Source organism: Phodopus roborovskii, unplaced genomic scaffold (genome assembly GCF_943737965.1).
Source record: "Phodopus roborovskii unplaced genomic scaffold, PHOROB, whole genome shotgun sequence".
Taxonomy (NCBI): Eukaryota; Metazoa; Chordata; class Mammalia; order Rodentia; family Cricetidae; genus Phodopus; species Phodopus roborovskii.
Genome location: NW_026126517.1, coordinates 46610261 through 46636349, shown reverse-complemented (window position 1 = coordinate 46636349; position 26089 = coordinate 46610261). Strand labels below are relative to the sequence as shown.

The window sequence follows — 26089 nt, the reverse complement described above, 5'->3', positions numbered from 1 at the left end:
TGTTATATAATAGAATGGTGCCCATAAGGTATGGCTGTACACTGGCTTCTAATAGCTTCAGGTAACATGCTTTTGAGCCAGAGATAATTCAGCACAAACATATACTAGACTTTGCATATAATGCTTCTTCATTTCCTGACACAAGGTTAAATAGTACACTTTTATATTTTTGCTCACTTGCATATTTGTCTGTAGCAATTCAGTATTCTTAATGGGCCAGTACTATTCCCATAAAAACTGATGTGGCATTTTAAATTAACACAGCAGTCAATGGGCTATTACTACCATTCAGTGGGTAGAGACCAAGAATTCTACAACACTTGATGATGCATGAACTGTCATGTCAGCATAGTTTTACAGACCAAAGAACAAGCTCTCCAGAGTAAAGACTATCTAACACTTTTGAACCTGTCCCTTTCAAGGGACAGTCATGCCCTTGAAAAACAACAAAAACCTTTAAGAGGCAGCCTAGAATTTAACTGTTTTTTAATAAATGCTAGGCTTGTTTATTTGCTTTAGCACAATTTATGTATTACATTTTTCAATGTAACACAATTCAAAATTTACCTTTTTTAAAGGGGGAAGGATTATACTTTGTTGAGGGCTTTACCAAGAGGAGTTAACATTTCAGAAATCACATCAAAATGCCCACGCTTCCCCTTTTACTTGACTCACCAATATGACACGCAAAATTGGTCTGTATCTAAAGCTTTTGCACCCTCAGTGAGTCTAATAGGATATAAACATCTGACTACATCAATATACCATCTACATATCTAAACATTTATAACTGGAATACATATATGTGTTACAAATCATTTTTACTTTGTTTTAATATTACTACTAAGTCATTACATTGGTTTTTCTGGAAATTACAGGCAGATAGACCATACACCTTTCTTACCCCAGGAGTGTGAAGAAGGCACACCTCAACAGTTTATTTTAAAGGATCACTGGGCTGGGTGTAGTGGTGCATGCCTGTGGTTATAGTTCACAGGAGACTGAGGCAAAAGGATCCCTTGAACTCAGGAGTAATGGTAAGCCTGAGCAACATAGGGAGATTTTAAAAACCAAATAAGCATTGGTTTGACAGGTCTGAGAGTCTCTGCCCTTGTAGCTCCCCACTTCCATTCTTCTCAAACCTGTTACTGAGGAGGAGCAGAAGCTAGGAGCTAGTGTTTATGGAGGTTGAACAATCATTTCCTTCAACCACCCACAGGCAATGGTTATATTCCTAAGCTGCAGCTTTTAAGTTCCTAACATCTGAGACTGAGTAGATGAAATTCCAGTGACCTCTGTGCTGGATAGGTTGAACAGATTAAAAACACACTAAGAAATATTTCAGGTGGCACCCAAAAAACAGGTATGTATATATGAACTCGTGTTAGTTTGCTGATATTGACACTAAAAATGGAAGCATTTGCTTTTAGTCTCTATTTTAATGAGGAGTAGGGACTGCATTAAATCTCACAGAGCAACTCAGCCTTCACTTGGGAACTAATGCAAAGAACCTTGCAGGTTTTCCATACTATGACAGTAGATCAACACTGTAGCTTACTCTGATACTATCTGGAATTATCTTCTCTTTTCAGACATGATTATTATGGCAGCATCTTTGGAATAGAGGAAAGAGCAATGGACTTGGAGTGAGACTTGGATCTGAGTCCCAACTCTGCCACTCATTGGAAGAGTCATTTAGCCTCTCCAGGTCTCTGTATTTTAGTACTAAACAGTGGGCTTAATTAGTTTTACAGAATTAAGTTGGAGATAACAGATTAAGAAGGATTTTGCAAACTGTGGAGTGCTATGCAAACTTAAGAAGTCATTAAGTCATACCTTCACTTCCTGAGAATAACAATCAGTCTTCTGGGGAATACAGTTTCTAGCAGGCTGGCTTATAGCTAAAGACAGACAATACAGTCAGCTGTCGAAAATGCTCCTCCTACCTTCGGAGCTCCACTGCTCGTCTCAGCCTTTCAAATCGAACTAAATGTTCTCTCAATCTTTGTTCCTTCATCTTTTCGAAAGGCAAGATCTCTTTCCTTCTGTAGTCTTTGTCTCTTTTTTTATCTAGGCTAGCCCTCTCCTTTTCTTTGCTTCTTCCATGAACCTATAGAAGAAAAACCATAAGAGGACTAGAAGTTAAAATAATCTGAGGTCATGTATTTTGGCTTTCATTGGTCATTTTAAAAGTTCAAATGAGGGGACTAGAAAGGCGGCTCAGAGGGTTCAGTGATTAAGAACGCTTACTGCACCTCCAGAGGACCCAGCTCACAAGTGCCTGTGGTTCCAGTTCCAGGGGATCCAATACTTTCTTCGGGTGTGTGTGTGTGTGTGTGTTTTGGGGGTGTGTGTGTTTTGGGGGTGTGTGTGTTTTGGGGGTGTGTGTTTTGGGGGTGTCCTGCACACCAGAGGCACAAATAAGCTCATGCAGGCTCATACACATAAATAACTTGAACAAATTTCTTTATCTTTTGGAAACAGACTTACTTTCTCATATCTGCCCCTTCTTGATGGCCTACAATGATCTCCCTTGGTTTGGTTTAGTATTACCATATGTCCTGGACTCTTTGAACCTAAAACAGAGAAATACTTTAGATAAGCAAACAAAGTATTGTTGAAAAGGAACATAAATAAATTTGAATTTTCACCTGACATAAATAACTTATTCTACTTAAATACAAAGAAATCAAAATAACATAATCTATTAACAAATACCAAAATGACACCAAAAGATCCTAATTCAGTGAGATACTGAAAATCAGTGGCCATTGCTCAAATTTTTTGTTGTTTTGTTCTGTTTTGCTACATTCCAAACCCAAGTCAGTTAAGATTTAAGGATACAGACAGGAAGCTTACTTAGAACAATGACCTTGCAGTAGGAAAGAACACGGTTGGTCTATAAAACCTCTTTTTCTACTACAGGCTCTAACAACATTTGAAAAACAGTCCTTCAAAACAAGGAGCAGACTCAGTTGAGAAGATGAGTGAACACATGACATACTTATTCGTTTCTTTTCTTCACTTTTTTTCATCGATTCTGAAGTCTGGCCACTTGAACCATTATCGCTCTTCTCATCTTTCTCTAGTTTCTTAGTATCTTTGTTTTCTTTTTTTTCCAGTTTCTCAGATGACCGTTTCTCTTCTTTTTTGATAGACGCTTGTGTCCTGACCACATCATCCAAGACAAGAAAACAAAATAACTACTTTTGCTATGTAACAAGAAGTCTGTTTATCAGAAACCAGTCTTAACCTGGCAGCTGTCAATCAATCCTTACTTGGCACTCCTATCACTTGTATTCTTTTTATCGCCAGCACTTCTTGAAGTACTCTTTTCATCATTTTCTTTCTTCATTTCTTTCTTAGAAGGATCACCTTTGACCTGAAAAGTTTAAACAAAAGTAAATGTTTTTAAAATTCATAAACTTTAAAGTTGCATTACCTAAATGGTGTTGAGCTGGGCATAGCTGCACACACCTGTAATCCAAGCACTTGTGAGGCAGGTACAGGATGATTCTAAGTTTGAGGATGGCCATGGCAGGTTTGGAATTCACTATGTAGCCCAAAGTAGTCTTGATTTTTCTGCCTCTGCCTCCAAGTTCTGGGATTAGATAGCCATACACCACCATTTACGACAGAGACATTTTTAGATTGAGACTGCAGGTTGACTATTCTTATCTGAAACACTTGGACTGAGACTTTCACATTTTTGTTTCAGATATCTGTACCCACTTTCCCTGCTGATTCAGATTAGAGATACTGTATCCACTTTCCCTGTTGAGCATTTTAACTAAAAACTTTTGAAATGCACCAAAATCAAAATTTTTGACCACGATGACACTCAAAAAGTTTTAGAGTTTGGATTTTCAGATTAGCCTTCTTGTTCCATCTCACTTTTTATAAACAGTCACACTTACTTTCTCCACAGAAATCAGTTGTCCATGCAGCTCTGTGCGATGGAGATGTGCAATACATCTGGACACTTCTGTGCTTGAAGACATAGTTACAATGCCATAACATTTTGCCCCAGGACTTCGAGCATTTGTAACCACCTTTGCACTTAAAACCTATAAAATTAGATTATACTTCAGAATTTTACAACTGTACACATTCCTAAACAGACTAGACCCATCACTGAGACCATTCAGATTAAAGGGTAGTGAAGATGTACTAACGGTGTACTTCTGTCCTCTCATGTTTTTATGACCAGCACCTACCTTGATAATATGTACTTATAATATTCAAAGGAATTATCTCATCCTCCACCCAAATATACAGCACAAACAAGTTTCATCAAGAAAATAAATAGTACAAAATTAACAAGCACAGAGGAATTTGGTTTGGAGCAGTTTTCTCATTAGGGGCACACCCCTTAGAGAAAACTATGGACATGTCTGTAGACAGTTTACAGAAGTCACTTTAAATTCAAAATGAGTAAAGAGAAAAGAAAAAGGCAGGATTAAAATGCCCTTAATCCCAGTACTCAGGAGGCAGAGGCAGGTGGATCTCTGTACATTTGAGGTCAGCCTGGTCTATACAGTGAGTTCCAGAACAGCTAGGGCTACACAGAGAGACCCTGTCTCAGAAAAAATAAAAAAAGAGGAGAGAGAGAAGGAATGGGGAGTGGGGAGTGGAGGATGGGGGAGGGGGGGTCCAGCAGTGGCAGCAAAATATATCCTCAGACTAGGCCACAAAAACTATAAAGTAATCAGTATCTAAGTGCCTTTTTTAATTCTAGAGAATGATGAAGAGTGAGAAGAAAAGCAGGACTAATCCAGGGCTGAAAAGAGAACAAAACTTAATGGCAAAAAGGAAACTTGGGCAGTGTTTGGTTGAAGGTTGCTGGAAATTAATGGCCTCATGTATGTAAGCTTTAAGAAAAGCTGCTTTGCACTATAGAAACTTAAGTAACAGTCTTGTCATCATGTATACGGTACTCTTATGCAGTTTATATTCTGACAAGTGACAACATTAAAGTACTGTTGTTTTACATCTTGAAAAGCACATAAGTGAAACAGAACACAACATATGCTACATTTGATTGTTGATTTTGAGACTATCATTCTAACAACTAATACTGGTTGTTAATTTAATAAGCATTTAAAACCTACCATGTACACATAAAGTAGGATAAGATCTCTACCCTCAAAGAGCTAACAGCAGAGCAAATTAAAAAAAACATGATGCATATTTGGAGAATGAAAATATAAGTAGATACTTAAAGTAGAAAGAAGTAACAACACTAGCCACTGGCTCAGTGTTCTGTAATTGCTTTCTCTACTGTTAGGGAGTCCAGTACCACAACTGCCCTTTCATCAACACCTCACATTTCTTCACAACACTTAAATAGACTTATTACATACATACATACATACATACATGCATGCATGCATGCATGCATGCATGCATGCATACACACACACACACACACACACACACACACACACACACACACCATTAATGTCACAAAAACCTGTTTTAATGACTTTAGAGGCTTTTACTTCTTCAAGTAGAAAGTCATTTAGCAAAGCAGGTTCTTGCAGGTATTAGAAACCACTGAAAATGGTGGTCATGATCAGAATAAAACACAGCAAGTTTTACATTTTTCTCAGTAGTGGATGAGAACCTCCACAACAGGATTATTTGTTTCCTCTGGAGTTTACATATTCCACTACCTAATTCCAACTAACATTTTCAGGACAACCAAAAAGTCTCAGCATCTTCTAGATCCTTTGCATCATAATACAATAAAACTCAGTTCTTGGCTCAAATGAATATAGACTTGGAACTCAAGTTATAACCCAAGGCTCAGAGATACAAAAGTACTATACTACAGGGCTAGAAAGATGGCTCAGCTATTGGGAGCACTTGCTGTTCTTGCAGAGGACCCAGGTTCCATTCCCAGCATCCATATGACAGCTCACAATTTTCCCAACTCCACTTTCAAGGGCCTCTTCTGACCTCCAGAGGCACCAGGAACACATCATAAAAGCAAACACTCATACACATGAAATAAACTTTAATTTATAAAGTAAATGTAAGTAAATAAATCTAAAAACTTAAAAAGTAGCATACAGAATACATTTGCATAATTATTTTGAATAATAAAACTATTACAGGGTAAAAAAGGATGTACCTTTCCATATTTGCCAAAGAGGTTCTTCAAATCAGCAGCTTTGGTATTAGAAGACAGTCCACTGACCCAGATGTTCTTGGTTGAGCTCCCACTGCTACCACCAGCACAGCCTGTGCTGCCTAGGATAGGTTTAACACCAGAAGCTTAGTGCACATAGGTTTCCATCATGAAACCCTTTCTAGTTAAATTCTCATAGCCTAACATATCTAAACTCTTACAACCTTACCATTATAAAATCAATCAGAGCAGTGAGAGAATAAATCTGAATGCTCATACACTCCCAGTTACATGAGTTTTAAAACAAAGTATGGCTGGGAAGTTGTAGTGCACACCATTGATCCCAGCAGTCATGAGGAGAGGCAAGTGGATCTCTGTGAGTTCAAGGCCAGCCTGGTCTACAGAGTGAGTTCCAGGACAGGCTCCAAAGCTACATAGAAAATCCCTGTCTCAAAAAAACAAGAAAAAAAAAGTGGGTGAAAATTCCAGTAAATCTTGGACATTTTCTAGAAAATGCTAATAATCAGTACCCAAACATCACACTGAACTGGGGTGCCTGGAAGCAGTCCTGTGGCAACTGGCAGACTGCTCCAGGGGTGGACATCTGTCATGGACCCTGAATGTCTGACAAGTGGGAATGAAAACAGGATGGATCCAGAGTTAGGAACTAACATTCTAATAATTCACTCTTATTTTCTTTTTTTCCTTTTTTGAGAAAGGGTTTCTCTGTGTAGTCTTGGCTGACTTGGAACTCACCACACTCAGCCACCTTCATTTTCTAACCTTTCTCTAAGGTTAGGAGAAAATGGAAACTACATAGTTGGATAACTCAGACCTAAATAAGACACAACCTTCTGAAACAATCATTAGAGGAAGACTAGAGACCTTAAAATAACTTAGACTAGGAAAATGATCACTGCTTGTTTCTGAACTGCCTCCACACAGATATGGCTTCGCGCATGTAAGTATATGAAGCACAAAAGCTAGTTAGTGTCCACAGTGCTTTCTTCCTTCAGTGCTGCGATGCAGAAAACACTTCCTAAAATGCCATGCCATCACACGTGCAAGAAGCAAAAAAATAAATGTTTCCAAAGTGCTTTAGTCATATGAGATAAATGCCAACCTTTGGAAAGCTGTTCAGTGCAGGCTTTTAGGGAGAGACAATACAAATGACTCAAACTGTAATAACCAAGTTAAGGCTTTTCCTATTCTTGAGGGTAGTCATCAAAATGTTTTACTTTTATGAGATGCAACTTAGAAATTTGTTATTTACATGTAACCAGCAATAGTTGGGCCTAAGTACTTAGCAATTATAGGGAAAAAAATTAATATAAGGAAAAAGGCACTACTTAATCAAAATTACTAAGTCTCTCAATTTAAAGGATAGACCTTTTCTTATCCATTAACCCAAACTGAATAAGACAGGGTTACTGCAATTATAGTTACTGAATCAAGTCAATAATTACTTCAAACTATTAGACATAGCAATGGAACATACACCAAACTAATGTGCCAGGCAGTGGTACACACACCTTTAATCCCAGCACTCAGGCAGAGGCAGGTGGATCTGTGAGTGTGAGGCCAACCTGGTCTACAGAATGAGTTCCAGGACAGCCAGAACTGTTACACAGAAAAGTCCAGTCTCAAAAAACCAAAAAACGAAACCAAAATAAAATTCATAGCAATGCATGAAATCCTTTTGACACTGAGGAGAGATTAAGGATTTGACAGTACATAAGTGCAGTGTATGCTATTTTAGGACGCTTTCTTAGAAAACAAATGCTCTTCAAGCCATCGTAGTAAAGGTATAGAAGATGAAGCCGTACCGCTCATGGGCACAAGATAACTAGCCAGCACTGAATAAGAAACAATAAAATAAGTCCCCTAGAAGAGTATGGGGGGGATATGCTCAAGGAACATAGAAACATGTACAATTACACAATAAATACAAAATGAAAAAAACTTAAATTGTTCCTTGGATCTTACAGGAACATAAAATATATAAGGCAACAATCAGTCAAATTAAGAAGTGAACTCTGAAACATTTAAATATTGTAAACTTGCTGTGTTAATGTAAGTATATCTCAATTTTAAGAATGAAGTACTACCAAATGTTAAGACTGCCTTTCTTCTAAATAATAGATTACACAAATACATACAAATACATTTATGATACAAGTTTCATCTTAGACAGAAAAGGGAAATGGATGTGGTCAATGTCTGATGTTTTAAACTCACCACAACTAAAACTACTTCTTCCATCTCTCATGCTCATCCTCATACAAGTTTACAAAGTAACTAAAGGATAAAGTTTTTAATAGCAGAGTTTGCTGTAAATTCTTTAACACCACCAATTGAAGGTTATCAAAACTTGTATCTTCTCAGGAAAGTTCTGAAGACTAACAGTCAAAGGGAACAAAGACAACTAACACTTTTGGCTTAAAATGTGTGATGTTATCATGGAATAAATAGAAAAAAATATTCCTTACCTTTGTCATCTTTAGATGATGTCTTGCTGTCTTTAGATTCTTTTGAAGAGCTAAAGAGGCAAATCACCAGAAAAAAATTGAAAACAAAAAACAAAACAAAAACCAAACAGCTTGATATCGACAGCATTGCAAAAAACGGGTTCTACTTATACACATGGATAACTCCAAAGGCCTATTATTAGGCTACTTGAACAAATGGCTCCCTTAGGATTCTTGCACTGATTTTGCCCAAGATGCCTGAAGATCTAGATTTTCTGACAATTCTATTCAGTGGATATATGGCCATCTTCTCCAGATTTCAGGACTGGGACTTGACTTCATTTTGTGTTCTTAGAACTGATAGTTGCTCATTAACCACCATCACAAGGGTTTTAAAAAATAAAACACAAAAATTGTCAATTTGAAAAAAAAAAAAAAAAAAAAACAACAAAAAAAAAAAAACCAAAAATAAAAAAAAAAAACCACCAAATTTATGCTGACAATTCGACAATGCACTCAGTAGGACACACTGCATATCATGAAGATCTTGATTTTTTTTTTTTTTAAGTAACTTATGACGGTCAAAAACATTCTAGGCAGGATCATAAGACACTAATTATTGTACATGGTCTTGAAGCCACCCCCTTAATGTAGCGTGATCTTATTGAATGCTGGAATTTCAGTATCGTAAAGAACTGACATAGAAAAACAAACCTCTTTGCTTGACCAGAGGCCCCTGTAGACGAGGGCCCTTTCTTCAAAGTATCCTTTTCTTTGTCTCCAGATTCTGCTTTCTTAGAACTTTCTCTGGCTTCCTTCTCGACAGGATCACCCTTCACGGATTCTTCCTTCTTACCATCTTTATGGTTCGGGTTCATCTCATAATCCTTGGCTTCCTTCTCCGGGCTCTGTGCAATGGCGTCCTGCCCATCTTTTGGCTTACTTGCTTCAGAATCTGTAATTTTCACATTTTTACCTGTTTCTAGGAGGTCATCACCATCAAAATCCAGAGTGATGGCATCTTCAGCCTGGATTGTGACCGAGATGTTGTCATCCTCAGCTTCTTTCCCAGTCGCATTAGCTTCCATCTCTTCATGAGCTGTGTGATCAGCCTCAGCTAGGCTCCCTTCTGAAGGAAGAGGTTTAGATACTTCTTGTGTGCCATCACCAGAACCTGCTATATCTAAGAGGATTTAACAGGAATAAATATGGCAAAACAAGAAGTTTAAACAATTTCACATTCATAAGCTAGAATAGGACCTAGAAAATATAAAGCCAGTCATTAGCACTGATGGAGGGTTAGGGGGAACACAAGGAATTAACTAACATACACAATTCTTTACCTAAGATCACTTATTCTTCAGGGGAAAAAATGATCTCTACATACAAACATCAAAACAACAACAGTGAGAAAATGGATCCATCCTCAAGATGCGGCCGGTTCTTCATTTCTGCTTATAAGTTAATGGTATCAGAATTGTTATCCTCCACGGTAGAGTGACAGATGTGCAGGTTTGTTATTCAGTGTTCGGCTCATCTTGGGATTTAATCCTTCTGACCTTGAGAGGTCCTTGGTGACTTCTTGGAAGGTCACACTCTGAGGACATTAGTCTTCAGATTATTTCCAAGCCCCATCTTTTTCCGCTCTTCAATCCCTGAGTAGTCCAGAATCGAATGCAAAACTGCTACAGAAGACTCCGAAGATGAGACTCCATGGCATCTAGGAAAGTGGCTACTTGCTATCTGCGTCCTGTCCTGGTGGTCTGCAATGACTGTTTGCAAAGATATCTTGCTTTCCCACAGAGAGAAAGGCCTCAGGTATGTGAGATTTTTCAGTCAGTAGCTTTATTCCATCTTTGCTTCTGGGCTTTTTATTCTGCCTGGCTGAGGAGCCTGCTCCATGTCCTTTCTAGTCCAAGTAGGATAATGTGACTTCTGTCCAAGAACTCAACCTCATAGTGACCACATGTATTGCTACAGTTGTCTCTGTGATTGTATTGGATAAGATAGTTCTCCCAAGCCACTACATGTCAGAAAATCATATGAAAGTTGCTCTAAAGTAGCAAACAAAAGCCAGTTCCCTAGTCATTCACCATTCTTAGGACTGGTGCAGAAATTCATTGAGTCATAAACTAAGACTCCAATAAGCACGTATGAGTTACTGCAGTGTCAGTCCTAAAGACGGAATCTACTTACCGTATACTGAATGTTATTTTTAAAATTAAACTAAATCTACAGTGAAAAATGGTATCATTCACTACAGTAACTGATATGTACTATTAAGTCAGAACATATCTTATGTTCAAAAGAAAATCAAAACCAATTGAAAAATTAAGATGCTAACTTAATTCACTAAATTGATAATTTGAAAATAAACTATTTTAAAGTAAGATTTCAAATAAGGAATGTTTATTTTCATATACTTAGCTTTTCTAAATGCCCATAAATTTGAAGCTCTACTTAGCATCAAACATACCTTTCTCATTTTCTTCTTCCTCACCATCCTGAAATTCAAAGAATAATCAAATGTAAAATAAACTCACAGAGAACCACAATTCAATAACATCACAAAATCAGTCAAATAAAACTGGTGGGTAATTTAAAAATATTGATTAGAAATACACATCACACTAAAATATATTCCAATCAGAAAATTCAGATCCATTTAGAACTACAGCACATCCTCTGCTATATATAATTCTACAAATAGGAGATAAAACTTCCATTAAGCATATCATTTTAGTAACCAAAACTAGTTAATATAATCCAAATCTTACTTGTAACAAAAAGCTGTCAATAAATAGGGTAACATGATTATTTTATGTTACTCAGTTCACATTTTTTTAAAAGGAACCTTATTTATACTAATTTAGTGAGGAGAGTAATGAGAGCATCATGACCCACATGAGCACATCTGCAGGAGTCAATTTTAGTTTTCTTCTTCTACCATGAGTTCTAAGAATCAATCTCAGGTGGTTAGGCTTGGCAGCAAGCACCTTCATCCATCTGCGCCATCGCACTGGCTTATCAGAGATACTTTTAACAAATCATTACTCTAAGGAATCACAAAGTATAATCTGCAATGGACTGAACGCATGATAAAGAAATAAAATAAAACTAAACAAAACAAAAAGGAAAACCTGCTTCCCTTTCTACACACTTCAACATGGGACAGGAATAATTATCAGGAGTCAGTTCCAAGTTACTCTCTTTTAAAATACCTGTTAACTGAGTTCAAAGCCATCACAAGTATACTAGCAAATGGCCCATTTAAAAATGGTGTTTGTGCTATAGGTAACCAAAGCAAACAGCATAATCTTTTAAAAGAAGTGATATAATTGAAAATATTGGATAGTTTCCAAAATTATGTGCTAACTTTAAAACAGAAATATCTCAATAAGATGATGTTTTACTTGGAGGAGGAATTTTGTCTTTTTTAAGGCAAAATACATTATTGAAAGGGCTTGACAGTAACTAAATTACTGCCTGCAGCCAGGAAAAAAAATCTTTATTAAGAAAACACTGCAAGAATTACCAAGGTAGTTTCTCTAAGAAACTACCAAATCTCAGAAAAGGAAGTGCAACTGTCTCAAAAGATGTTTCCAGGAACATCTTGGACACATGACGCTTAAAATACAAACTGTGCAACAGGTGGTTCTAGGTAAGCTGGAAAAGTTGCTATGAGCAAAGCCTTAAAGCAGGGTTCTCAAACACCAATGTACAAATGAAGCCTGGGAGCACTTCTTCAAAAGGCTGCCGGCACCAGTCCCACAGCTTCTGATTCTGCAAGTCTGAAACAGGGCTCAAGGATGTGCACAAATTAACAGGTTTCCAGGTGACTTGGATGCTGCAGGTCCAGGAAGGACCTGACCAACTCCTCCTGCCTAGCAGTGAAAGAAAATTTCAAGCAAAACTTTCAATTCAAAACTAAATTTTTTCAGTGGATTAACAACCATAACATTGTGTCTGTGTATGCACAAGAGTGTGTTGGTACACATGCACTGAACCTGGAACTATTTCACCAGTTAGCTAGGCTGGCTGGCCAGAGAGCTCCAGGGATCTGCGCTACCTACCCTATCTCATCATCCACACCTTACCACTCCAGAGTTAACAGGTGTGCATCACAATGGGCTCTTAGAAGGATGCTGGGGATCTGAACTCAGGACCTCATGCTTGTTATATAAATCAATAGCAATATAAATCCTATCAGTCTGTGTACCAATATTGCATACTATAACTTCTTTTCAACTTTAAAGTTCATTTTTTTTTTTTTTTTGAGAGAGAGAGAGAAAGAACTCCAGTTGTCCTTGAAATCCAGAAGGTACCAGATCCCTCAGAGCTGGAATTACAAGCAGTTATGAGCTCCCCAACATGGATGCCAGGAGCCAAACTCCGGTCCTTTGAAAGAACAGTGTGTATGCTTAACCACTGAGCTACTTGTCTAGTCCCCAAGAATATAATAAACTTCCACACAGGGTTACCAAGATGATTCAGTGGGTAAAGGCATTTGTTACCAAACCTGACAACCTGTTCAACATCTAGGACACACATGAGGAAGGAAAGAACTAACTTAACACAAGTTGTCTTCTGACCTCCACAGACATGCTGTAGCACTCACTCTCTCTCTCTGCTCTCCTCTCCCCCCCCCACACACACACTTCAAAATTAAAGAAATTAAATCACTACCTCTGAACTTTTAATTACACAACTAATGCACAGCACTTGAAAAGTGGCTGGTGGTGACAGCAAAGGGACAATAAGCTATTCTTAAATTTTGAGTATTTTTTTCTTTTCAAACTCAAGTATGGTTTATTATAATTTACCTTGAGTTAATGAAATATCACAATGAATTATTTATTGCAGCACCAACACTACACCATATCCAAGCTATTCTAGTCAAGATGTGACATGATAGGCTGAATGAAAAAAATGTCCAATTAGGCCGGGTGTGGTAGGTGGCAAGGCAGAGGCAGATGGCAGATCTCTGAGTTCAAGGCCAGCCTCGTCAACAGAGCAACTGTCAGGACAGCCAGGGCTACATAGAGAAACCCTGTCTCTTAAAAAAAAAAAAAAAAAAAAAAAAAAAAAAAAGTCCAAATTATTTGCTGTTTTAAAAAAAAGAAATTATGAAAAAAAGACAGAAAAGCCATTGCTGTAGTTTCTTGCTTATTAGAAATGCTGCTAAACTACTTCGTTTTCTGAAATTTAAGCTCTCTTTTTTACTGTGTGTGTGTGTGTGTGTGTGTACACGTGTACGTGGGCATGCACATACATGTGCAGAATGAGTGCAGAGACCCTCAGGGCCAGAGGCATTAAATCTAGCACTCTAGTCCTTTGTAAGAGCAATACTTGGTTTTTTGCTGTTGTTATTTTTTCTTTATTTGTTTGTTTTTCTGGTTTTTTGTGATAGGATTTCCCTGTATAGCTCTAGCTGTCCTGGAACTCGATCTGCAGACCAAGTTGGCCTAGAATTCACAAAAGATTCACCTGCCTCTGCCTCCTGAGTGCTGGGATTAAAGGCTCAAAAACTTAACATAAAGCTCCTTTCTGTTCCCATACCCAGGGAACAGCAAAAAGTCAAACCAAGCCTCACACAAACTTTTCAATTAATCACATTCTACTGCATCCTTTAGGCTAGTCTATGATATACATATGTCTATGTGGTAAATAAATAGACCTATATTCAGTCTGACTGTATAAGCCTTCAAAATTATCTTACATCAGTAACTGCCTGACATCTAGCTGACAATGTGCTAAACAGTGTGAGAAAAACAAAATGATCCAGCTAAAAATGGGAACAATCTGGGCTTTATGGGAAACAGCAATGAGCTAGCATATGTTACATATTTTAAGCCCATAATAACCACTAATTAAGTCAGGCAGTAGTGGTGCACACCTTTAATCCCAGCACTTGGGAGGCAGAGGCAGGCGTATGCATTGAATTTGAAGCCAGCCTGGTCTACAGAGCTAGTTCCAGCACAGCCAGGAGTGTTACACAGAGAAACCCTGTCACAAAAACCAAACCAAAACAAAAGAAAAAAGCACTAAATAGCTGCTGAATAAATATACTATAAGATATTACTCTTTTAAAGGACTTTTAAATTCAACAGAGCTTAGAAAACTCTTATCAGTGTGGGGTTACTTACTGAAAAGAATATGATGTAATATAAACAAACAAATAAATGAGCCAGAGATGGCTTAGCAGGTAAGGGTACTTGCTATCAAAACCTAATGACCTGAGTTCGATCCCAATGATTCACATAATGGAAGGAGAGAAATCACTCCCACAAAGTTGTCCTCTGATCTAACACATACACACATACACACACAATAAATAAATAAATACAAAAATACATATATGTGATTAATTTTTGATGTGATATAATCTTTAAAGAATATAAGACTAAGCATAAGATCCAAGTAATTAGTTGATTTTTACCATTAAAACAATTTATTTTGTGATGTCCTCCATTTAGACTTTATTCTGTAGACTCACACGTGATATAAAATGTATCAATGGTTACCAGGCAGTGGTGGCAAATGCCTTTGATCCCAGCACTCTGGAGACAGAGACAAGCAGATCTCTGTGAGTTCCAGGACAGCCTGGTCTACAGAGCTAGTTCCAGGACAGCCTGGACTGTTACACAGAGAAACCTAGTCTCAAAAAACCAACAAAAAAAAAGCATGAAGGATAAATAAAAGTAGTAGGTATAAAAAGAACTCTTTGACAAAACAAAACAAAAACTCTACGAACAGTGAGCAAGCACTAGATTAAAGAGGCATTAACTTTATGAAGAGAGCAGATGCTTTGAGAAATACACAGATCTTATTGTCTCCCCTAACCACCCCCACCCCCAACCCCAGAAAAGGTAAAGTCCCTCACATTAGAGAAGTGTTATGCATACAGGTAAACAGATAAACAGACATGGCATAATCTTAGAGCACTACATGGGCTCTTTCTGTTGTTCTCTTTTAAGATTTATTCATTTCTATTTTATAGGTACAAGTGTTTTGCCTATATGTGTTAAGTGTACCTCATGTGTGTCTGGTGCCTGCAGAGGTCAGAAGAGGGCACTAGAACCCCTGGAACTGGAGTTACAGATGGTTCTAAGCTGCCATGTGGTTGCTGGGAACCAGACCCAGATGCCCTGCAAAAGCAACCAGTGCTCTTAAGTCTCTCTAGTCCTCTTTTGTTTTTGAGACAGGATCTCACTATGTATCTCTGGCTGAACTGGCACTTCCTATATTGACCAGGTTCTCAAACTTAGCAAGTGTTGGTATTAAAGTTGTGTACCACTAAACCCAGCTACTAAAGCCTTCTTGAAACTAGAGGAAATGTTTAAAATTTAAAACCCTAACAAGAACATTCTAGAAAAAAAAATGTTCAGAAAATTCTCAAGCAAATGACATTTTCAAATTAGTCAAACAACTCTCCAAAGAAACACTAATTGTACATGTTCATGCTAGCATCTAGAATAACACACCATTCTGGCAAGGAGGGGTTTGTTTTAAAGAATGGTGCTGGGGTCAAATCCAACAGTTTGTACTTAGTAAGCAAGCACTCTACCAACTGAGCTACATCCCCAGCAATGATTTTTAATGTTCAAACTAAGAGAATCTGCTTGATGTCACAGTACTATAATTATGTAGAACAGAACAAGAGAAAATGTTCATCCAGAGACTTAAACTTCAAGTCAAGAATTAAGGTTTACACAGTTAACACTGGAGTTACTGCCCTCCCACAAACATCATTCTTGTTGTATTTTATAAAGAAATAGATTATGTCAAGAATTTTTTTAAATGTATTTTATTTATACAGGTGTTTTATCCAACTGTGTCTGCACACCAGAAAAGGGCATCAGATTCTATGGGACTACATACAGTTAGACTGCAATTACAGAAGATTGTGAGCTACCATGTGGGTGCTGGGAATTGAACTCAAGGCCTCTTGAAGAGCAGCCAGTGCTCTGTAACTGCTGAGACATCTCTCCAAGCTATGGCAAGAATTTTTTTTTTTTAAATTACTAATAAAGGAATGGCAGGGAACCACACAGACACTTTTTTAAAATATCTCATTTCATACCTTTGATGTAAAATGTATTTTAAATATGTATATGATTAGAATCCCAAAATGTTAGATTAAGTTTTTTAAATTAATAATTAAAATCAGATGCAACAAATCAACTGAATATTTCAGTTGGTGATCTACTTCTTGGGGGCAGAGCTGATGTGCAATACAATAACATGTTCATCCTTAGTGAGGATATGCTACAACCAACTGGGGAGTTCTTAAATAATTTTCAGTAATGGCCTTGGTGGTAATGGTGTATTCCTTTAAGGCTACTGTACCTAAGAATATGAGCTAAAGGAAATGAATAACTTTGAAGAATCCATATAAATTATTTACAGAAAAGACCTAGAAACAATTAACAACTCAGAGGCAGTGAACACCTATCACCCTGACTGCTGTCCTGACACAGCATTTACCACTAAAATGAAGCAATGGCTACATGTAGGTCTAGCAGAAAGAAACCAGACCACCTTTATACACACCAAAAATAAAGATAGCTAAAACTGTTCACTAACAAAAAGTGAGAACATTTTCAACTTCAAGGATAACAACAGACTGGCATACATAACTATATTAAGTTCATAAGCCTGAAATAAAAAGACAGAAAGCAAAGAAATCAAAAGCTCATTAATACTGCTGAAAGTGCTGATAAACTAGCTCATTATTTTGGAAATTTGATGAATAAAAGGGGGGAAAATCAAATACATATCCTGGTTTTCCTTTATAAATAATATTACTTGATAACCAAATAGAAAATAAAGAGTTAGTTTTTCTAGTAATATTCCAGTTAATACTGTGACCACTTTGAAATGCATCATCAATGACTTAGGTGCCATACAAAAAAGACACCAGCACAGGGTGGCAATTCTACCTATGAAACACTTAATCTCTCATGCTATTTTTGAATCTGATAGTAAGCCTAGCAGTCTAATACCAACTTAACAATTTCAAGTAACTACAGTAAGTAGGAATATATTCAAAGATACAATGGAATGTAACCAGCAAAATGTAGATTTTGGCTGTGGCTTTAATACCAGCACTTGGGACGCAAAGGCAGGTGGATCTCTGTGAGTTTAGGGCCAGGTCTATACAGCAAGTTCCAGAACAGCCAGGGCTATACAGAGAAACCCTATCTTGGGGGAAAAAAGGGGAGGGAGAGGGGGATCTAGACTTTAAAGGCTCTAATGAAAGGCTTGAGAAACTTATTTTTATTGAAATACAGCCAAGACCTATTCATTTTTACATTGTCTGTGACTGCTTTCACACTACTGTGGCACAGTTGAGCAGCTGGGACACAGACCAAATAACCCACAAAAGCTAAAAGATTTACTATCAGACCCTTTAAGGAAGACTTTGAAGCCCTTGCTCTACAAGTAAATCAACTAAGTTTTTCAATAAGTAAAACAAGGAGAAATTAAGTCACAGAGCAAGACTACAGATTAAAAGGGCCTTAACAGACATGTCAATCAATCACAGTGGATAGGTCTGGAATCAAACAAGACCTTTAAAGAAAAAACAAACAAACAAACAAAAAAAAAAAACCATCCACAGCTGAATGAATATTTGAATATTAACTTCATTATTTAATGACTACCATTTTTATGTTAAGGATTTCTTTTAAAGCTACATATTGAACTTAGTCATGGAAAATGGATTTGATTTTAAACACTGCAACAAGTACAATGTAAATGGAGGTAGAGGAAAATTGAAGGAGCTGAAAATAGCTCAAGCTGGAAAAGTTACACCCACTAGACCCCTAATGCATATAATATACTAATGAAACATGTTTAGAAGCATGAGATCACAAGGGAATCTGCATAAATTCATATGTCTCCAGGTGTTTTGCATATATATTATTTACAAAAAGGAAAGTAAAGATTATTTTCATTTTTTTTTTTTTTTTTTTTTTTTTTTTTGAGACAGGGTTTCTTCTCTACATTAACTTCAGCTGTTCTGGAACTTGCTCTAATAGACCAGGATGTCCTAGAACTCAGAGATCTACCTGCCTCTGCCTCTGAGTGCTGGGACTAAAGTGTGTGCTATCACCACCCAGCTATATCTTCTTGTGGATTTTTTAGACAGGATCTAGTGATATAGCTCAGCCTAGCCTTGAACTTGCAATCCTGCTGCCTGTGTGATGCATCTGTTTTACCTTCCAAGTTCCAAGTTAGAGGTTGTACCATAACTGTCAGCTGTAAGATTGTATTTCTCTCTCTAAAGATGTAGCCTCCTTATTTTTTGATACAGTATGTCTCATATCTCATTGTCTGAAATAACTTTCCTTTCACTATCAGGAAAGGTTCACTTATTCTATCCCATAGAAATTTGTTTAAACTTAAAAAAGTAGCCTGTGGTGTAAACAGGGTTCCTAAATGGAACACTCCCACGAAGCTCACAATCTGTATCTGTATCACCTATCCCAGCAGTGGAACTCAAAAGCTAGTAACCAAAAATATACAGAGCTCACTTCTAGTTTTCTGAGAATTAGTAATCTAGAAAAGTATTCCCCTGAATCCAGATGGTAGAAGTGCATGCCTTTAGTGCCAGCACTTGGAAGGCAGAGGCAGGAGATCTCTGAGTTCAAGGCCAGCCTGGTATACAGAACAAGTTCCAGGACAAGCTCCAAAGCTACACAGAGAGAAATCTTGTCTTGAAAAAAGAAAGAAAAAGCGCTACCCCCACAAAAAGATGGATCTCCCTTGTCTATCATGAAGAAATGAATGTACACAGACAAAAGAAAGACGGGTCTACTGCCTCTCCCTGTCCAAATGACCCTTCCTTAGTATTAAAAGCAGCTAGAAAAACTGCTTCCAGAAATGCCAGTTCTCGTCCACTGGGATAAACAGGGAGCCACAGCCCACCTCACTGCACCTGTGAGTACCACCATGGTAAAGACAAGTTAGTCACAGATAAAGCACACAGGCAGAGATAGCCAGCTACACAGTCTGATATTTTGTTGTTTTTGTTTTTAAAGGTTTATTTTATGTGTATGAGTATTCTGTCTGCATGTATGTCTATGTACAGTGTGCATGCCTGCTGCCAAGTAAAGGCCAGACAAGGGTGTCAAATCCCCTAGGATTGGAGTGATAGATGGCTGTGAGCACCATGTGCATGCTGAGATCCAAACCTCGCTAAACACTCTTAAGCAGGGAGCCATCTCTCTAGCCCCAGCTCTGCAGTCTGCACATGCACTCCTGTAATTGCTCTTCCAGTGAACACTACTGAGTTACAGACTCCATCACCATTTTTCCTAACAAGCCAGTCAATGGTGAGTGGCAAGGGATCTCTATTTGAAAGCATGACATTTAAAGAATTAATATACAACAGGTCCTTGTGACTAAATGAAAAGACAGTTTTTAACACTGCAGAAACCAAGTTTAAATGTTATTTACAACACTGGGATATGTTCAAATGTACACTATGCAGAACATGGATCAAAACAAGTTTCACCATATTCACGTGCAGTCATTTTCCACATTCTACAACAATGTCAAGAATATGAGATTTTTTTTTCCCCTGCTGTTATCAAAGTTCATCCTAGGAATGTTAAACTAAGAAAAAAAAAATTAAAGCACTGAAAAGGATATCACACTTTAAGTTATTTTATACCAAATGGAAAAAAAAAAATCAAGATTATAGACTTCCCAAAAGTCTGTTTTTTTGAGAAATCTCTATTATTTTACACAAAGGTGGAACTTTCTAACTCCAAAAAAATAACAGGAACCCTGACTCCTAATCACTTTTGTGATCAGAACCTTCAGCTGCCAACAGTTTATAATATATCACATTCAAAGTTCAGGGTTAAATTTAAAGCAGTTTTATAAATTAAAAAAATTACAAAGTAAAAATAAAATTGCTTTTTCCAAGCCATTCCACCCACAATGTTATACTCACAGGACTAAATGCAAACTTACTTGGGCTGTTAGAAAGGTGTCATCTTCACCTTCTTGAGCTTCAATTTCCTAAGTAAAAGGTATACAACAGCGTTGCTTTACAAAACATCTGGGTACAATGGGAATGCTTTGACGCTCAAACCTGGTTATCATTGGCCTCATGCTCTGATAACTATGGACACCAAACCAGAAATTCAAGCTACACTTTTTACAACAACAAAAAGGTATCAGTCATGCTATTACGTAATTAGAAAAGCCTCCAGCCCCTCACTGAGCAGGCAAGGCAGGAGGCAAGTGTGTTAGGAACACTGACAGTCCTCGCTCCCTAGAATTCAATGGTGTTCCTAAGATCTAACATGCTTCAAAGTAGGACAAAGGGTCTATTTTAAAGGGAAGATCTGAAAATTGCTTTACAATCCAACTTTAATTTTCTTGCCCTTAATAGTAAATGAAGAAATGTAACTTTTTATCCTACTGAAGCAGCAAATGGGAATGGGGTGGAAGGACCTACCACAGAGTGACCCTGGCAAGGTCTGAGTGAAATATGCACACTCGTTCCTAGTGGCATAGAAAAAAACCCCAAACTTTAAATATTCAAGGTTGTAAAGAGGCTATTAGGCACACGGGAAGTGGCCTAATTATGAAGTCATTATGGTATGTTATATAAAAGGGAAATATAGAATCAACAGCAAGTTATGGCATGGCAATAACTATGCATATATGTAAAATAAGCAAAACTTTAAAAAGCCTTAAATGATAAAATTCTGGGTAATTTTATAAATAAACTTTTTAAATTCTATGATCTCCAAATCAAACTTAAAAAAAAAAAAAAAATCCAACTTTCTATTAGTAAATCTGATTTTGTGTCATGTTTTAAGAAAACTGGCTAAAGACCTGACTTTCGATGTCCTCTTTTTCTCTATCTTCTTCTATCGCTTCTGCCTCTATTAATTCATGAGTTTTCTTGTTTTCTTCTGCAGAAAGCAACTCCTGGGACTGCACAATGTCTTCTTCATTTTCACCAAATTCTTCCAAGTCCTTTAGCTCGTCATTTCCATCTTGTTCCTGTGTCTCTTGATTCTCCAATTCACAGTCCTTTTAATGGTAAGAAAATTTGGTACAACTAGAGGCAAACTGGTGTGGGTTATCCACCAAACACTTTTGGAAATTTACAACTCTACATGTGGCAGATTTGATTCTACTTTATGATATTCCCAGAGTGAAAGTCCAAGCATTTTTACCTGTCTCATAAACTGTCTTTTAAGCATGTAGTCAATACCAAAACCAATGAGCCATGATTGATGTCAAATTTCACACTGAAATACAAACTGAATTGCTAGAGAGATACTTTAAGCTCAATTATTTAAGAGTGTCCAAGCCACAGTCTAAGAGCTAGCTTCTAAGAAATGAACTAATTCTCTATTCTCCATAAGAAATGAACTGATTCGCCATTCTCCATGTGCCAGTCTGATTTAACATCAAAAACCCTGGAAGTCATATGCATATTTAAACAAAAGTTTACTTCTAGTCAATAATAGTGAATTCCCAACTGCTACAATCAGTCTACTCTTGAAAAGTATCCAGATTAAAGTATTTGTTTTAAAATCTCTCACTGCCAATTTAAATAGGAAGGGGACACAGGTTGGGATTAGCTCTGTACAAGGTCTGTGTCCCCTTCAAAATATACAGAGATATGGTATTTTGGTGGGAGGAAGAGCTGATAGCTGCAGCAAATCAAGATTTAAGAAGTTGTTTCTAGGCCAGGCAGTGGTGGCATACGCCTTTAATCCTAATATTCAGGAAGCAGAGGCAGACAGATCTCTGTGAGTTGCAGGCCAGCCTGGTCTATAGAACGAGTTCCAGGACAGCCTCCAAAGCTACAGAGAAACCCTGTCTGAAACAAACAAAAACAACCCCCCCCAAAAAAAAATTGTTTCTAAACCGAGGAGGAAAAAACAGTCAAAAACCAGTCTACTCTCCATTTGTAGCTAAACTCAGAAAAGGAAAAATGTCTAATGAAGGAGGAGGGCAGCGAAGACCATGGCTGCTCTACAGTGCAGAGTGACTGCAGAGTGGGCTATGGCATGACTGACACCATCACAGTGTGATGAGGGTGCAGTGGAAGCTGGACAGTGTAGGTAATTTATGATGGCAGAAGCACAGAAGAAAAATATGGAGGAGCCACTGCAGAGACTACACCCATTCTGAAGCAAATCTGGACTTAACTTATCCACAGGAACAACTGCTGTACTGTCCGGGGATCTAGGCACTAAGTGCCATCTACCTACCACTATTCTAAAATTTTTCCAAAATTACCAATTCTAGAAGCAAAAAAAAGAAATTCACTTACTTTATCAAATACATCACATATACTTTCAAAGTGAAAGAAAAAATATTAAGAACTAGAGGTATATTCACACAGTTTTCTAAAAATCTCTTTGGCTCTTCCAGACATCACCAGATTATTTTAAGACTGACCCAAAAGTACCCCTCCCAACTCCACTCAAATGAAGCATGTCTCCTCCAACATTATTCCAAATGACTGACATAAATTAAAAATGGTAGGAAACTAAACATTCTTTTTATAATTTCAATGTTTTCACACACTAGTAAAGAAGTACAGAAAATAACAACAAAGAAACAGACCCGGTGAAAGACATACCATAAGAATAATAGATAGCAAAACTAAAGAGTTCTTAAGAGCTCAAACAAAAGCTGATTGTAGGAATGCAGTCACTACATTTAGGGGCTCATCAGGCAACTATCTGCTTTCAAAGTTCTCAACAAAATGCTTCTATCTCTGCGGTGTGATGTGTGTGGAACAGAGAGGGCACAGAGCCGGGCTATATGAGCTACAGGTGGGAAAATGGACATAAGCTGACATCACAGACAACACACAAACACCCCACAGACAACTGTGACAATGTGAACTAACAAAGAACACAGAACAGATGGGAATAAAAATGCATATAATTTAAAAAGAACTATGATCATTAATAATTGAAAATGGCACACTGCTTAAGACCCAATGAACAGCACATTACTTTTCACTCAAAGAAACAAAATACCTAACTACAATCCAAAAACAACTTGTTCTATACTTGTAATACATAGAACTGTCATTGCCCCAATCAAAATTACTTATTTAATTTTCTGTTTTTGAGCCACAGTCCTTTTTGGTTCAAAAAGGTGTGATGTATTTATCTTCAAAGGGTATAATAAATTTTTTAATTTGATCTTTACTAGGTAGTAATACATCAGCAATTTTCCCTCTCCAGTTCTGGAGCATACGTGATCAAGTCCTACATATTATAGTATATAAAAATTAACGCAACAAGCAGACTGAAAAAAATACCAGTAACCTTCACAAGTGCAACTCTGTCCAACTAACATACCATTATCCTGGGTTTTCTCCAGGGCCCCAAGCCTCAGATTCCCACTTGAATGCCCAAACACACTGATCAGTTTTTTAGTTTTTTTTTTTTTTTTTTTTTTTTTTTTTTTTAAGCCAAGGGTCTGTGTAGCCTAGGCTGGCCTCAGAGATCCACCTGCCTCTTCTAGGATTAAAGGCATGGACCACCACACCCAGCTTAGATTTTCTTCTTGTCTCGGTTAGCTAGGGTTATTTCTTGTATACCTCGATTATGAGAGCTCACGGGGCTGCCAATATTTAATTTTCTTTAACCTATGGACTACAGTGTCTATTTTAAGTCAAAATCCATTAATTCATCACAAAAAGTGAACAACTTAACCTAGAGATTAACACTTTACCTTGACAAAAGCATCATCTTCCACAGAAGCATCTCCACTCAACTCATCTGCTTCTTGTTTTTTACCTACGAAAGAAGGAAAATGGGCTAACAACCAGTATTTTATTGCTTTAAGAAGAAAAAAGAACATTCTACACTTACTCTACAATATCTCTCTCCACTCCTAAAATCATCTACAAAGCTAATGGGAACTACTTAAAAGACACCTGGTCACAGCTATCCCAAACAATAAAAACTTTACCAAAGCCGTATCACTGACATGCATACTGTCAGGACCCGTCACCTCAGCTCACCCAATGTCAATGGTACACTTTCTCCACATACATACAGTCTGCCTTCAGTTCTGGCTGTGGTAGCACCTTTCAGCACTATTTTACAATCTATATATGTAACCAGATGCCTATGGCCAAGTTCAAGACTCAATACCCATAAAAATCCTCAGTCCTCTTAAGCAGCCTTACCTGAAATAAAAAGATCACACTTGTCCAGCCATAATGGTACACACCTGTGATGCTACCAATTTAGGGTGGAAGTAGGATCAAGAGTTTTACTTTTCAAGTCAAAAGCTAACCTAGACTACACGACAGAAGTCTCTCCCATCACCTTTACAACATACCAGTAGACACAAACTGCCTAATTCTGTTCCCAGGACCTCTCACCTCCCCATGAAGGGGAAAGAGTCCTTTGGTGCAGTGATGGCTGACTGCTCCCTTTCCCCCAAAGCCTCAGTATAGCAGACCACTTAAGCATGAGGGCTAGATGCTGCTCACTCAACATGACACTTAGCAGATACAAGGCAGAACTGGCTTCCAGATGCAGACTATCCCCAGCTTCCTGGAAGACTTCAAGATTTCTCTGCTCAGCTTTCATTTTGAAAACCATGTTATTTGGTATAATTGAAAGAGTGCTGCAGTTTTACAAAAAAACACACAGCCAATACTAAGTTTCTTATGTCTTCAAAAAGACTAAAATCTGTAATGCACCATAAATACACAGCCACTGAAACTTTAGTATTTAAATTTTAACCTTTTTTCATTTCTTTTGAAATGTAAATGGTCATTAGGTAAACTAAAGTGCATTTTCCTTTTGCCTGGAATGGGTATTAACAGTGCTGCTGCCTAGGTGTAAGATTCAGTGACTCCAGAGTCTAGCTACTAGAGTAAATGTTAAAAAGTTAGTTTTTCCCATACCCGCTATCCAGTTACCCCCCCCCTCAACCCTCATCTATCACATGTTCTCAACTCAACCCCCCCTTGGATGAATGAGTGATGACAGGAAACAAAACACTAGTCCTACAAGTATAAGAAGCAAGACTGGGAGAATATGCTTTCCATTTACTCAAGGGGCAGCTCATGCCTATGAGGATTATACAATTTTTAAGAAAATTACTTTCAAAGAGGAAGGAGTTGAGACAGGGTCTCACCCTGTAGCAGTCCTGAGCATGCTGGAACTCTCTATATAGCTCAGGCTGTCCTTACACTGCCAGTTACTCTCCTACCTCGGCCTTCTAGTGCTGAGATTACAATGCATGAACTACCACTGCTGGTTTGAACTTCCTATTTAGGATACTGGTGCCTACATTTAAGTATAATGTACTTAAAAATTTACAATTATCATTGTTTTATCACAAATTTATTTTTAGCATCTCACACAACAATCAAAATGCCTATGGGAAGCCTGCAGTCTAAATGTAGAAATGACTTCAAGGGCAACTGCTTCACAGCCCTTGTTCATTAGAACCTATCAGTCTGCTT

General features: G+C 37.6%; 1 protein-coding gene across 8 annotated transcripts in view; it reads right to left on the bottom strand.

The window, feature by feature from the left end:
- Sltm (SAFB like transcription modulator) overlaps positions 1–26089 on the bottom strand; it is a 45484-nt gene that overhangs the window by 9585 nt on the left and 9810 nt on the right. For 2 of the 8 annotated variants that reach the window (XM_051197900.1, XM_051197901.1), the window contains exons 3-14: positions 24337–24401; positions 21460–21660; positions 20587–20634; positions 11078–11105; positions 9316–9784; positions 8623–8672; positions 6137–6255; positions 3918–4067; positions 3279–3382; positions 3005–3168; positions 2491–2576; positions 1947–2110 (exon numbers count right to left, since the gene is read on the bottom strand). In XM_051197900.1, the coding sequence (XP_051053857.1) occupies positions 1947–2110; positions 2491–2576; positions 3005–3168; positions 3279–3382; positions 3918–4067; positions 6137–6255; positions 8623–8672; positions 9316–9784; positions 11078–11105; positions 20587–20634; positions 21460–21660; positions 24337–24401 (1648 nt within the window). The remainder of the gene's footprint in view (positions 1–1946; positions 2111–2490; positions 2577–3004; positions 3169–3278; positions 3383–3917; positions 4068–6136; positions 6256–8622; positions 8673–9315; positions 9785–11077; positions 11106–20586; positions 20635–21459; positions 21661–24336; positions 24402–26089) is intronic. The other 6 variants (XM_051197902.1, XM_051197903.1, XM_051197904.1 and 3 more) reach the window with 5 other exon arrangements.